This window comes from Anastrepha obliqua, unplaced genomic scaffold (assembly GCF_027943255.1).
Source record: "Anastrepha obliqua isolate idAnaObli1 unplaced genomic scaffold, idAnaObli1_1.0 ptg000009l, whole genome shotgun sequence".
Taxonomy (NCBI): Eukaryota; Metazoa; Arthropoda; class Insecta; order Diptera; family Tephritidae; genus Anastrepha; species Anastrepha obliqua.
Window position 1 is genome coordinate 1,641,136 of NW_026562178.1, and position 15,300 is coordinate 1,656,435.

General features: G+C 42.4%; 2 protein-coding genes across 2 annotated transcripts; both read right to left on the reverse strand.

Annotated features, from left to right (window-relative positions):
* Positions 1–788: 788 nt before the first annotated feature.
* LOC129251186 (uncharacterized) lies at positions 789–1,739 on the reverse strand. Its single transcript, XM_054890546.1, has one exon. The coding sequence runs from the start codon at positions 1,737–1,739 to the stop codon at positions 789–791; it is 951 nt and encodes a 316-aa protein (XP_054746521.1).
* Positions 1,740–11,291: 9,552 nt separating this feature from the next.
* Positions 11,292–14,972, reverse strand: LOC129251187 (uncharacterized). The gene is made up of 4 exons (XM_054890547.1): positions 14,235–14,972; positions 12,706–13,564; positions 12,467–12,607; positions 11,292–12,349 (listed from the first exon to the last, which is right to left on the reverse strand). Exons 1-4 carry the CDS (start codon positions 14,970–14,972, stop codon positions 11,292–11,294), a joined length of 2,796 nt encoding a protein of 931 aa, XP_054746522.1.
* Between the last annotated feature and the right edge of the window lie 328 nt (positions 14,973–15,300).

Genomic DNA, 15,300 nt, shown 5'->3' on the forward strand with positions numbered 1-15,300 from the left:
CCGAGATCCGAACCAACGACCTCTCAGTGAATTCCGAATGGTGATCACGCACCAACCCATTCGGCTACGGCGGCCCTCCACAATTGCTGACGTAATAATTCGGATGGGGTTATACCTCTTGAAGCACAATCTGCAGGATTCTGTTCAGAACGAACGTGGTTTGAACATTCGAGAGGCAAAACTTCTTGAATATCAGCGACGCGGTTGGCTATAAATGTCATCCATCTGCTGGGATGAGCTTGTAACCATGCCAATGTTATAGTAGAGTCAGTCCAAGCGAAAGGCGGATAACGGAGATCAAACCAGCAGTGCAGCACGCTTTGCATTAGTTTAGCAGCAAGATGATCGGCGCATAATTCAAGACATGGCAACGTTGTCGGCTTAAGCGGAGCTACCTTGGTTTTCGACGAAATTTATGACACAGTAATGCTACCGTCGCTTTGTGTTGTTCGTGCACGCTCGGACGCATCTGCGAATACGTGCAATTGCGTAAATGACCCAGCTACTTCAGTACCAAACCACCGGTTCACCTTCAAATGAGCCAATTGCTTGAGTTCTATGCGATGCTCCAACCACTTCGTTGCGATAGACTCAGGAATGATATCATCCCAACCTACCTTAGTGCGCCATATGTCTTGAAACCAATTTTTTGAATTTATAGTTGCGCGAACAAGTAGGCCCAGAGGATCGAAGAGCGTACTTGCATCTGATAGAAACATGCGCTTGGTCAACCTAACTAGCGGTTCTCTCAAGTTAATGGTAAACGTGAGGTAGTCTCCTTCTGTGTTTTAGATAAGACCTAAAGCGTGAACATCCTTATCGTCGACAATATAATATGATATGTTCGTAGATGCATTGGAAATGCTTGCGATTAGTTCAACGCAGTTCGATGCCCACTTACGAAGTTCAAACCCCCCTTCCCTCAATATTTCGGAAATGTTTTGCTGCAACAATCGAAGTTCTTCTTTACTAGATGCACCAGTAAGTAGATCATCCATGTAAAAATCTTTGAAAATAACACTAACAGCCCTAGCACAACCATTCGACGAATCTCCTGCCGTCTGTTGAAGTGATCCGACAGCTAGATGAGACGCAGCTGCCACTCCGTGCGTTACGTGGCTACGCCATACGATGCGTTGCAAATCGGTGTGTTTTAAGGATACGCAGATTTGACGATACATTTTGGTGACATCTGCCGTTACAGCATAGCGGTGTGTTCTAAAGCGAAGTAAGATCGTGTACAAATCTTCTTGCAATTGAGGTCCTACAAATAATGCGTCATTCAGCGAATTTCCGGAAGTCGATTTTGCGGACGCGTTAAATACAACCCTCAATTTGGTCGTGATACTACTTTCCTTTAAAACAGGATGATGAGGCAAATAATACGTTGGATTCTTAGTCTCTGACGTGACCTGCATATGTTTTATGTCAATGAGTTCATTCATGAATTCATTGTAGCGTAAACGAGGATCGGAGTCACAAGGGAGTCTTCTTTCAAGTCGTAACAAATTCCGGATAGCAAAGTTTCGCGACTCTCCCAGAGCTACATCGGGTTTCAGCGGCAATTCGACGACAAACCGTCCGTTAGATTCCCTTCGATGCGTTGTTTCAAAATGATATTTACAGTAACGCTTTTCATGCGTAAGATACGTTTTTTGCGGAGCTTCCTTTAACTCCCATAACTTGTTCAATGCTCGATCCAAATGAACATCGCAATGTAACGACTGTAAGCGTGGCATATCAGGCTCAGATCCATTCACGCTTCAAAACAGAGTCCACCCAAAAACCGTCAGTTGAGCCATAGGAGCTCCAGATGGACCCTTACGAAGCTCTGTACAGATCAGTTGATCCATAACGTCCATACCAATCAATATATTGACCTGCCCAGGCTTCAAACAAACCTCGGATATGTGACCACGATGAAGTAGCTATAGTCTGTGTTGGTAAGTCGCTCGTAATTTTAGACAAAATTGACGTTTTGACAGATAAGCATTGTTTTGTAGGGAAAGAAGAAAGAGAAAGTGATACTTCACCTCTAGCTCGTCCTCTTTGCACTGACCCAATTCCAGTAATGTTAACTTCCGATGTTGAACGCGGCAGGCCTAAGCGTTGCACACACGCCTCGGTCACAAAAGAAGCATGTGATCCAGAATCGAAAAGTGCACGTGCGGGCTGCCAATTACCAGAACAGTCGCATACCTTCACTAATGCGGTGTATAACAGCACAACTCTTTCTACCGCTATGGGTGGACTGGAGCTCGAGTTCAAGCATGAAGAAACGCGTGGAATGTCTACGCTTGCTGGAAGTTCAAAAGTTTTTGCGCTTACCTTTGATGTGGCGTCAGCAGCGCATAACGGATGTGTCGCGTTGCCGATGTAATTGTTCACTGCGGTAACGGTCGTTGAATGCAAAGCACCGTGCAACAGGGTGTGATGACGTTGTTTACACATGCGGCAAGTGGAAGCACTGTTACAACGGTATTTATAGTGACCTCAACTTAAGCAGTTGAAGCATATGCGACCTTGCTTCACGAACTGTGATTTTGTGGACAAGTCCAATTCACGAAATTTTTCACAACTGTAAATTTTATGTGGTTTACTATAATATGCACACACGTTATTTTGTTTTGATACCGCGTGGAACACATTTGTCGACTTGCTTGCTGATGCAGTTTTAATCTTAATTAGTACTGATGTTGTTGACGACGAAAACATCGATAACGATCGACATCTTATCTCTAAAAATGTTATTAGTTGCTCAAAAGATGGAGGATCATCACTAATGAGCGATAACTCCCACTGCTTACGCGTTTCGAATGCCAACTTACTGACGACCTCATGTACCAACCAATTATCCCAAAAATCCATTGGACGACCCAACGCTTTAAGCTCGCGATTATGCTGTTGGAACGCATCAATTACACCTTTGATTGCGTCAGCATTGTCATGCGTAGCCTTTTTAATTTCAGCCAAAGCGCGAAGATGAGGTTCGACAATTACACGAATAACCTTATACCGCGATGTTAATAGACCCCAAGCTTCAACGTAATTTGCGTCACATATTTTAAAACCACTGATAATTTTCAACGTGTCACCTTTCAAGCAGCTTCGCAGATAGTGCAACTTTTGTCCATCTGATAAAGCAGAGTTACTATCGACTAACGAGGAAAATGCGTCGAAAAAACCAATCCATTCTGTAGAGTCACGTATAACCGTGGACACAGATGCCTTTGTGGAGCTATCTTGCAATTTAGTACGACAATTTTTCACGCGGCTAAAGTTATCTGAAGCTGTAGAGTACCAAGTTTCGGCTTGGATACGCACATTTTCTTCAATTTCAATAACATCGGCACCACAAGTAATTTCTACAGCGTCTTGAGCAACGTTAAAACGAACCCACTGTTCACTCAATAACTGAAGGTAGCTTGCAATATTTTCTGCATCCATAGTGAATGCCTCATCAATACTTTTTGCCATATACCGTTTAATGGCATTGAGAGCGGAATCGCGCGTTTTAGTAGAATTCGACATTTTTAATGTAACAGAAAAGCAACGACGGGTTTTTAGAATTTTCGCGATGTTAAATGCAGGAACGGCTGCATAAACGTACACACGATTTAATGCACAAAAATATAACTTTCTTAATATTCGTTGCGCCTTTTGCTACGCGTATGTATGTACACAAGCGAATGCGTATATCCAAAAGGCAAGTGGAGTGACTATATCCGGCTCGAAGGACCAAAAATGTTGCGGGGAGAATCCTTAATATGCAGGAAGAACAAATAATGCGGGAAGAATCTTGAAGGCGGCTATAAATTCGCTGCGGGTAGAGTACTGTATCCTTAATGTTGCGGGCAGAGTCCTTAATCCAACAATTGTCCAAAACAATAATGAAATTTGCTGCTTCAATTGAAAAGGTACAATTTTTCTCTCACAATTTATTACAAACTATTCCCTATATATACACAATTATTTCAAACAAAACCTACTTATTTTCACAAAAAATTATATCGAATAACAAGAGTTAAAAAACATTAAAGTATTTTAAACTAATACTAAATTGGACTCAACATACCGCCGCCCTTGAACTATCTTAATAAATTCAAAATAAAATATTAAAAAGAAAATGGAAAGCCTTGAAAAACATTTACGATAAGTTATTAGTTTCTTCATGAAATGAATCTCCTTTCGTTGGCAAAATGCAAAGTTTGACTATAGGGCGAACCAATTCGCCATGCCGTATTTTCAACGTAACTACTCTTACGCGTCCATCGGTGCCATGATGGCATTCGATCACTCGTGCAAGCGTCCACTTCGTCGGAGGATTAGGCTCGTTGAAAACAACGACGTCTCTCCAACGACGCCAGAAATGTTGTCTCATGGCAGAAATTGCTTGCCATCGCTCACGAAGATTTCCACGAAATCCTTGACCCTCAGGTTCCGGTATTGACTTAAGCGGTTCACCGACTATGAAATGTCCAGGAGTTAAAACTTCTAAGTTACCAGCAGTTTCAGATTTATCACAGAGTGGGCGAGAGTTTGCGCAAACCTCTATTTCAGTCAAAAGTGTGTTGAACTCTTCGTATGATAGTGGAACTTCTGATACGCCTTGATACGTTTGACTCCAGTCTAGCGAGCGAAGTTTAATATCAGCCATGCACTGTTGAAATGCAATGCGCAACTCCTTCTCGGCTCCAACGAAATTTGTACCGTTATCTGATATCATGACCTTACAAAAACCTCGGCGATTTGTGAACCTTTTAAACGCATTTAGGAATGCTGGTGTTGACAGGTCACCAATAAATTCGAGATGCATCGCACCAGTGCACATACAAATGAACGAGCAGATGTAGTCTTTGGTAGACTTAGCTCCTCTTCCTTGGGTGAACTTGTAGAGGTAAGGTCCAGCGAAATCGACAGCAGTGTGAGTAAGACAACGGGCGTAGGTTGTGCGAATGAGAGGTAGATCACCCATGATTTGTGTGGTAAGATTGCGGTTCAAATAAGTGCATTTCACGCACTTATGGTATATATTACGGATCAAGCTACGAGCGCCGATAACCCAATAACGACGTTGCAAGACAGTTTACATAATGCGGGGCCCAGCGTGCAAAGTGACCTTGTGTATTTCGCAGATTATTAACTTAGCAAGCGGACAATTCTTAGGCAAGATAATGGGATGCCTAACATCTGGAGCGACTTCATCATTTTTTATTCTTCCTCCAACACGTAGAACACAAGTCTCATCCAGAAAGGGCTGCAGACGCAAAAGACTACTGCGAAGTGGGATTTGTCTTTTAGCGCTGCAAAGAGAAATTTCATTAGAAAAATAAAACCGTTGCGTATACCTGATTAAGCGAAGTTCAGCTTCAAATAACTCTTGGCAACTCGGTGTACCGAAACGCTTTATAACATTAAGCCGCTTGTTAGCCCGAATGTTGGTCAAAAAGCGTAAAACGTAGGAAATAACTCGACGCAGCTTAGAATACGATGAGTATTTTGTCATCATGGACCAATAATCTGTAGAATTAGTCACATGGGCACGAATACTATTTCGTATTCCCAGCTCTGTAGTGGGCTCTTTAGATATTTTCTGCTTCCACAATTGTTCAGTGCTTTTCAGGAAAATAGGACCAGCCCTCCACAATTAAAATTAAAAAAAATAAATAATTGACGCGTACACTTCTGTTAGGTGTTTGGCCGAGCTCCTCCTCCTATTTGTGGTGTGCGTCTTGGTGTTGTTCCACAAATGGAGGGACCTACAGTTTCAAGCCGACTCCGAACGGCAGATATTTTTATGAGGAGCTTTTTCATGGCAGAAATACACTCGGAGGTTTGCCATTGCCTGCCGAGGGGCGACCGCTATTAGAAAAATGTTTTTATTAATTTTGCTTTCACCGAGATCCGAACCAACGACCTCTCTCTTCCGAATGGTGATCACGCACCAACCCATTCGGCTACGGCGGCCCTCCACAATTGCTGACGTAATAATTCGGATGGGGTTATACCTCTTGAAGCACAATCTGCAGGATTCTGTTCAGAACGAACGTGGTTTGAACATTCGAGAGGCAAAACTTCTTGAATATCAGCGACGCGGTTGGCTATAAATGTCATCCATCTGCTGGGATGAGCTTGTAACCATGCCAATGTTATAGTAGAGTCAGTCCAAGCGAAAAGCGGATAACGGAGATCAAACCAGCAGTGCAGCACGCTTTGCATTAGTTTAGCAGCAAGATGATCGGCGCATAATTCAAGACATGGCAACGTTGTCGGCTTAAGCGGAGCTACCTTGGTTTTCGACGAAATTTATGACACAGTAATGCTACCGTCGCTTTGTGTTGTTCGTGCATACAAAACGGCGGCGTAAGCACGCTCGGACGCATCTGCGAATACGTGCAATTGCGTAAATGACCCAGCTACTTCAGTACCAAACCACCGGTTCACCTTCAAATGAGCCAATTGCTTGAGTTCTATGCGATGCTCCAACCACTTCGTTGCGATAGACTCAGGAATGATATCATCCCAACCTACCTTAGTGCGCCATATGTCTTGAAACCAAATTTTTGAATTTATAGTTGCGCGAACAAGTAGGCCCAGAGGATCGAAGAGCGTACTTGCATCTGATAGAAACATGCGCTTGGTCAACTTAACTAGCGGTTCCCTCAAGTTAATGGTAAACGTGAGGTAGTCTCCTTCTGTGTTTTAGATAAGACCTAAAGCGTGAACATCCTTATCGTCGACAATATAATGTGATATGTTCATAGATGCATTGGAAATACTTGCGATTAGTTCAGCGCAGTTCGATGCCCACTTACGAAGTTCGAACCCCCCTTTCCTCAATATTTCGGAAATGTTTTGCTGCAACAATCGAAGTTCTTCTTTACTAGATGCACCAGTAAGTAGATCATCCATGTAAAAATCTTTGAGAATAACACTAACAGCCCTAGCGCAACCATTCGACGAATCTCTTGCCGTCTGTTGAAGTGATCCGACAGCTAGATGAGACGCAGCTGCCACTCCGTACGTTACGCGAACCATGCGAAAATCTTGGATAGGCAGGGATGGGTGGCTACGCCATACGATGCGTTGCAAATCGGTGTGTGTTTAAGGATACGCAGATTTGACGATACATTTTGGTGACATCTGCCGTTACAGCATAGCGGTGTGTTCTAAAGCGAAGTAAGATCGTGTACAAATCTTCTTGCAATTGAGGTCCTACAAATAATGCGTCATTCAGCGAATTTCCGGAAGTAGATTTTGCGGACGCGTTAAATACAACCCTCAATTTGGTCGTGATACTACTTTCCTTTAAAACAGGATGATGAGGCAAATAATACGTTGGATTCTTAGTCTCTGACGTGACCTGCATATGTTTTATGTCAATGAGTTCATTCATGAATTCATTGTAGCGTAAACGAGGATCGGAGTCACAAGGGAGTCTTCTTTCAAGTCGTAACAAATTCCGGATAGCAAAGTTTCGCGACTCTCCCAGAGCTACATCGGGTTTCAGCGGCAATTCGACGACAAACCGTCCGTTACGTTCCCTTCGATGCGTTGTTTCAAAATAGTATTCACAGTAACGCTCTTCATGCGTAAGATACGTTTTTTGCGGAGCTTCCTTTAACTCCCATAACTTGTTCAATACTCGATCCAAATGAACATCGCAATGTAACGACTGTAAGCGTGGCATATCAGGCTCAGATCCATTCACGCTTCCAAAAAGTGTCCACCCAAAAACCGTCAGTTGAGCCATAGGAGCTCCAGATGGACCCTTACGAAGCTCTGTACAGATCAGTTGATCCATAACGTCCATACCAATCAATATATCGACCCGCCAAGGCTTCATAAAATGGGGATCGGCTAAAAACAAACCTCGGATATGTGGCCACGATGAAGTAGCTATAGTCTGTGTTGGTAAGTCGCTCGTAATTTTAGACAAAATTAACGTTTTGACAGATAAGCATTAATTTGTAGAGAAAGAAGAAAGAGAAAGTGATACTTCACCTCTAGTGATACTTCACGCTGACCCAATTCCAGTAATGTTAACTTCAGATGTTGAACGCGGCAGGCCTAAGCGTTGCACACACGCCTCGGTCACAAAAGAAGCATGTGATCCAGAATCGAAAAGTGCACGTGCGGGCTGCCAATTACCAGAACAGTCGCGTACCTTCACTAATGCGGTGTATAACAGCACAACTCTTTCTACCGCTATGGGTGGACTGGAGCTCGAGTTCAAGCATGAAGAAACGCGTGGAACGTCTACGCTTGCTGAAAGTTCAAAAGTTTTTGCGCTTACCTTTGATGTGGCGTCAGCAGCGCATAACGGGTGTGTCGCGTTGCCGATGTAATTGTTCACTGCGGTAACGGTCGTTGAATGCAAAGCACCGCGCAACATGGTGTGATGACGTTGTTTACACATGCGGCAAGTGGAAGCACTGTTACAACGGTATTTATAGTGACCTCAACTTAAGCAGTTGAAGCATATGCGACCTTGCTTCCCGAACTGTGATTTTGTGGACAAGTCCAATTCACGAAATTTTTCACAACTGTAAATTTTATGTGGTCCACTACAATATGCACACACGTTATTTTGTTTTGATACCGCGTGGAACACATTTGTCGACTTGCTTGCTGATGCAGTTTTAATCTTAATTGGTACTGATGTTGTTGACGACGAAAACATCGATAACGATCGATTTCTTATCTCTAAAAATGTTATTAGTTGCTCAAAAGATGGAGGATCATCACTAACGAGCAATAACTCCCACTGCTTACGCGTTTCGAATGCCAACTTACTGACGACCTCATGTACCAACCTGATTATGTTGCTCTCCAATTAAAATAAAATAGATTAATGTTTAATTTCTTTATTTAAAGCACTTCGTTGTTTATGTAATGTTTAAATGTGTAAGACGAAATATTCTTATAGTTATGGATCTGATTGTTATAACTGCACTGACATCAGCTAACTATACAGCAGTTAGAAAATAAAAAAAGATGAATATAGGAATGAATACAATAAATGAACAATGTAATAAATGAATGATGAAAAGATTAACAGGGTTGTATTTTAGACATTCCGCCTACCTCGTCGACCATACGACGAAATGATTTTTCTTTACCGCCCACCGTCTGAGGCGTAGATACTTGGGCAGAACTGTGCTCCATGCTCATGTCGATACTTGCCTGTTCATCAATGGGTAATACAGAGATTTTGGTAATAGGCCTCTTAAGGGTTGTGCTTTGTGTTTTAATTGTAACTACTCGAACAGCTCCGTCTACACCAGCATGTGTATCAACTACACGACCTATTGCCCAATGCTTCGGAGGCAATCGCTCATCACGAATCAATATGAGCTGTCCAATTTTCACATTTGTCTGAGAAGTACGCCATTTGCCTCGAGCCTGGAGCTGTTGCGAATATTCATTGGACCATCTTCGCCAGAAATCTTGTTGGACCTGCTTCAGTAATTTCCACCGTTTTAGAAATCCGAGTTTTCCATCGAGAATGTTATGTTCAGGGATCGCCGTTAATGCTCGTCCAACCAGAAAATGGCCAGGAGTCAATGCCGTTAGATCTTGAGGGTCATCACTTATCGCTGCCATTGGTCGTGAGTTCAAACACGCCTCCACTTGCTTTAGAATGGTATAAAATTCTTCGAAAGTTAACGGAGTGAGATTAATTACACGTTTCAAGTGATGCTTCATGCTATTAACCCCGGCCTCCCATAAACCACCAAAGTTTGGTGCGCAGGGGGTATAAAATGCCAAATTATGCCAACTTTTGAACTATAAGTGACGGCTGCTTGCAACTGCATTTTGCATTTTGAAAAAGTTTCAGTAGTCAAATCACTGACAAGTTCTAGATGGATTGCTCATGTAGCAAAACAAACAAAAAGTGCCACATATCCTTTGTAAGTGGTGTGGCCTCGACCTTTTGTTGTTTTTACGTTAAAAGGGCCCGCAAAGTCTACGCCAGTGTGCATGAATGGAAGTGAGACATTGCAGCGTCCTGCAGGTAAGTCACCCATGATTTGAGTCTGAGGGACACATGCGTATCGAAAACACTGCATGCAATGTTTAATAGTTCTCTTGACTGATATTCGGCCATCAATTACCCAAAATTGTCGACGAATATAGTGAAGTGTAGCTTGCGTACCACCGTGCAATGTTCGTTGATGTGCCTGTCTGATGATCAAAATGGTAAGATGGTTCTCCTTAGGAAGAATAGCAGGATATCGTTCAGAAAATGGAATGTTTGCGTTTGCCAGGCGTCCACCGATCCTTAAAATACCCTCGGAATCGAGTATAGGGTGTAGCTTATAAAGACTCCTACATTTGTTGACAGCGCTATACTTCGTAATAGCCAATAAATCTTTTTTAAAGACAATGTTTTGAACATATTTTACCCAGAAAGTTAACGCAGATACTCGCTCCGGCCATAAGCACATTGGTGATGATTCATGCTGCTTGCCACGAACAATCAACGAAAATCGTAGACACCAGGCCGTAACAGACAGTAGCTTGTCTAACGATGAGTATTGTTCTAAGATAAACCAGTCGATTTGAGTAGTTGACGCTATCGCACTTTGTACCGACTTGCGCTCTATAATTGTATCTGGATTCTTAAGAGCTGATTGAGGCCAGCTTGCTTTGGAACGTAGCAGCCATTCAGGTCCATGCCACCATAGTTGATGGCTCATGAGTTGTTGCATGCTCACTCCTCGTGAAGCGCAGTCAGCCGGGTTATCTGACGTTCGAACATATCTCCAATTGCTAATAGTAGTCACAGCGTGAATCTGACTTACACGATTAGAGACAAACTCTTTTAGCGTCCCAGGATCAGATCGTATCCACCATATGGTTGTGGTGGAATCGGACCAACAATAGGTAGATATAGGATGTAAGTTTAACGTAGCCCGTACCTTATCACACAATTGTGCAGCTAAGACAGCTGCACACAGTTCGAGTCGTGGTATTGTAACCTTCTTCAAGGGAGCAACTCTTGTTTTGGATATAATTAGGTGAATATTCACCGATGTATGGGAAACGACCTTTAACCACCGCCCATAAGCATGTATGGATGCATCTGCGAATGCGTGTAGCTCATATGAATATGCAGTATTTGATATATTTATCCAACGAGCAACTTGTATCAGAAGCACCAACTTAAGTTCATTGCGAAAAGTGGCCCACTCAACGTTAAGGTCGTCAGGTAGAGTGTCATTCCAGTCCAATCCGGTAAGCCAAAGCTTCTGCATAAAGATCTTGCCTCGGATAATAATAGGAGCTTAAAACCCTAGTGGATCAAATAGTTTAGCAATATCAGATAATAATTGACGTTTCGTGAAGGTAGCAATAGTATAATCGAGCTTTAACGTAAAAGTCAGACAATCAGATTTGGGGGTCCATACTAGACCCAATGTATTGGACTGCTGGTCCATTTGAAATTCATGTGAAGTTTTAAATTCGAGATGATTTGGGTCAATTGTTTGCAAAATTTCGGTTGAGTTAGAATTCCACTTACATAAAGTGAACCCTCTTGCTTGAAGTAAAGTCTGCAGCTCGCTTCGGCGTCTGCACGCATCGGCAACGTTGTCAGCACCTGTCAAAACATCATCAACGTAGAATTCATGGAGTAGTATCTGAGTGGCTTCTGGGAAATTGCATTTTTCGTCTGATGCCAAAGTGTGCAGCACTTTGATCGCGAGGTAAGGCGCACAGCTGGTGCCATACGTAACGGTATTTAATCGATAATGCGATGGATGCTCATGCTTCGTTGGACACCATACGATACGCTGCAGATCTACATCTCGTTCATCAACCAAGATTTGCCGATACATCTTAGTGATATCGCCTGTGAGAGCGATCTGATATCGGCGCCAGTTCATCACAACCGCTGTTAGGTCGTTCTGCAACTTAGGACCAGGATATAAACAATCATTTAGCGATTTACCCGAGCTGCATTTCTTCGAAGCATTGAATACGACGCGTAGTTTCGTTGTTGTACTCGAAGCCTTCAAAACCCCATGGTGTGGCAGAAAACAAACAGGTGATAAGCAGTTTATGTTACCAGTGATGAGTTGCATATGCTTCAGCGACAAATACTCATACATAAAATCTGTATACATAGTTCGCATAGATGCATCTCGAGATAGGCGCCTTTGCAAGTTTCCATGCAGGGCAACTGCATCACATTGGGTAGTGATGAGTTGTTTCAAGTCAACGTCACGTTTAATAGGCAGGCGTACTATGTAACGCCCATCCTTCCGTCGACATGTTGTGTTTTGAAAATACTCTTCGACGAAACGCTCCTCTTCAGTCAGGCTAGTCGCCGAATTTAACTCCTCTAATTCCCAAAAACGACGAAGAGTTCGATCGAGATCAATTTGAGCGTTGTGGCACTCGACGGAATTCTTCGGGGTGACTAAAGCATGGTCCTGGAATCCTCAGAAGACCACCCAACCCAGCTGTGTGTTTTGAGCGACCAGATTGTTATGACAGCTGCGACGTGTACCGCTTAGTAACACAGCGGCGTAATTTTCGCCGTTGAGAATTATGTCAATGGATTTAGGAATAGTAAGCTTAGGATCTGCTAGATCTAGATCTTTAAAATGCAGAAGTTCATGTTTGAGATACTCAATGTTGGAGTGATGTTGCCTACTCGAGGTAGCACTAAGGCTGTGCATGGCATGTTGAAGTCACTCTTGAGCGAATGTAGTGTGAAAGTAACTAGTCCTTTGGCAGTTGCGACTCTACTACCATTAGCACCATTAATAGACACTTTAACATTTGATTTAGGTAAGCAGAGTGAGTTCACTGCATATTCGCTTATGAATGTTGCCTCTGCACCACTGTCGAGTAAAGCCCGCAATACAATTACATGACCACATTCAGATCGCACTTCAACCAATGCTGTACCAAGTATCACTTGAGGAATCGAAAATTTATGATTTGATTGACGTACATGATGCAATGACACAGGATTCGTACTGCTATTAGCCGTGGTTGAAGCAAAATATTCGTGAAGCATTGTGTGATGTTTGGCATTACAGGTATAACACCGTCGAGCAGAAGTACAACAGGATTGTTGATGCCCGCCTCTGAGGCAATTAATGCATAACTTACGCTTCAGTATACATTGGTATCGTTCATTAGGCGACAATTTGAGAAAATCCCCACAGAACATAATGAAGTGTTTACCGGAACAGCTAGAGCACCGGTTTGAGGTAGTATGATATCCAGACACACCGTGCAAGTTGTTAACCCTTTTACTAGAGGGATGAGGTTTATCTTCAGTGAAGCTCTGGACTATCTCTAGGGACTGAGTTCGGCTGGCAAGGAACTCTTCTAGCTCCCTGAATGTCGGAACGCTGTCGTTTGATTTAAGGGAAAGCTCCCATGCCTTTCGAGTAATGGGATCTAATTTATGAATGGTAGTAAAAATCAGCCAATCGTCCCATTGCTCAACGGGACGTCCAAGATGTTGTAACGCCCGTATCGATGATGTTACGCCGTCAAGCAGACTCCTCAGCGCGGAGGCAGATTCCTTCTGAGCAGTTTTCTTTGTATTTGTTGAAAAATTCACAATTGCAAATTTATCTGACATTAGCTGCTTGTATTTTCTCTCCATTCTCAATTGATATATCAGATTGCAGTTTGAGTACCGATGTATGCAAATTAGATGTGGTGAGTTTCATAAACAGTTAGAAAGTCACCAGGTTCACTACGAGCAATGTACGTATGCACGCATGCATGTACTTGTATATCAAAGGTTAGGTTAGTTAATAACACATCACGTGCGCTTTAATGTTTATGAACCACCTTTCTTTATTTTTGGTTGAACAGTTTTATGATCTTGCTTACTAACAATGCTGTGGACCCTGGATTAATATTTGCAGTTTGATGTGAATTCGCCTCACCGGAGAAAATTACCTTTTTCACCTCCGCTTTCCACCAAAGGCCGTAGATTCCTCGCAAGGGATGCCAAATGATTTGTGTTGCTCTCCAATTAAAATAAAATAGATTAGTGTTTAATTTCTTTATTTAAAGCACTTCGTTGTTTATGTAATGTTTAAATGTATAAGACGAAATATTCTTATAGTTATGGATCTGATTGTTATAACTGCACTGACATCAGCTAACTATACAACAGTTAGAAAATAAAAAAAGATGAATATAGGAATGAATACAATAAATGAACAATTTAATAAATGAATGATGAAAAGATTAACAGGGTTGTATTTTAGACACAACCAATTATCCCAAAAATCCATTAGACGACCCAACGCTTTAAGCTCGCGATTATGCTGTTGGAACGCATCAATCACACCTTTGATTGTGTCAGCATTGTCATGCGTAGCCCTTTTAATTTCAGCCAACGCGCGAAGATGAGATTCGACAATTACACGAATAACCTTATACCGCGATGTTAATAGACCCCAAGCTTCAACGTAATTTGCGTCACATATTTTAAAACCACTGATAATTTTCAACGCGTCACCTTTCAAGCAGCTTCGCAGATAGTGCAACTTTTGTCCATATGATAAAGCAGAGTTACTATCGACTAACGAGGAAAACGCGTCGAAAAAACCAATCCATTCTGTAGAGTCACCGGATAACGTGGGCAACTCCATTTTCGGTAAACGTATAACCGTGGACAAAGATGCCTTTGTGGAGCTATCTTGCAATTTAGTACGACAATTTTTCACGCGGCTAAAGTTATCTGAAGCTGTAGAGTACCAAGTTTCGGCTTGGATACGCACATTTTCTTCAATTTCAATAACATCGGCACCACAAGTAATTTCTACAGCGTCTTGAGCAACGTTAAAACGAACCCACTGTTCACTCAATAACTGAAGGTAGCTTGCAATATTTTCTGCATCCATAGTGAATGCCTCATCAATACTTTTTGCCATATACCGTTTAATGGCATTGAGAGCGGAATCGCGCGTTTTAGTAGAATTCGACATTTTTAATGTAACAGAAAAGCAACGACGGGTTTTTAGAATTTTCGCGATGTTAAATGCAGGAACGGCTGCACAAACGTACACACGATTTAATGCACAAAAATATAACTTTCTTAATATTCGTTGCGCCTTTTGCTACGCGTATGTATGTACACAAACGAATGCGTATATCCAAAAGGCAAGTGGAGTGACTATATCCGGCTCGAAGGACCAAAAATGTTGCGGGGAGAATCCTTAATATGCAGGAAGAACCACTAATGCGAGAAGAATCTTGAAGGCAGCTATAAATTCGCTGCGGGGAGAGTCCTGTATCCTTAATGCTGCGGGGAGA

Coding starts and splice junctions, on each gene's coding strand:
- LOC129251186 (XM_054890546.1), bottom strand. CDS start 1,739: ATGCCACGCTTACAGTCGTTACATTGCGATGTTCATTTGGATCGAGCA.
- LOC129251187 (XM_054890547.1), bottom strand. CDS start 14,972: ATGTCGAATTCTACTAAAACGCGCGATTCCGCTCTCAATGCCATTAAA. Junction 13,565..14,234: donor TGTGTCTAAAATACAACCCT/GTTAATCTTTTC, acceptor ACAAATACAAAG/AAAACTGCTCAGAAGGAATC. Junction 12,608..12,705: donor CACACTACATTCGCTCAAGA/GTGACTTCAACA, acceptor TGCATTTTAAAG/ATCTAGATCTAGCAGATCCT.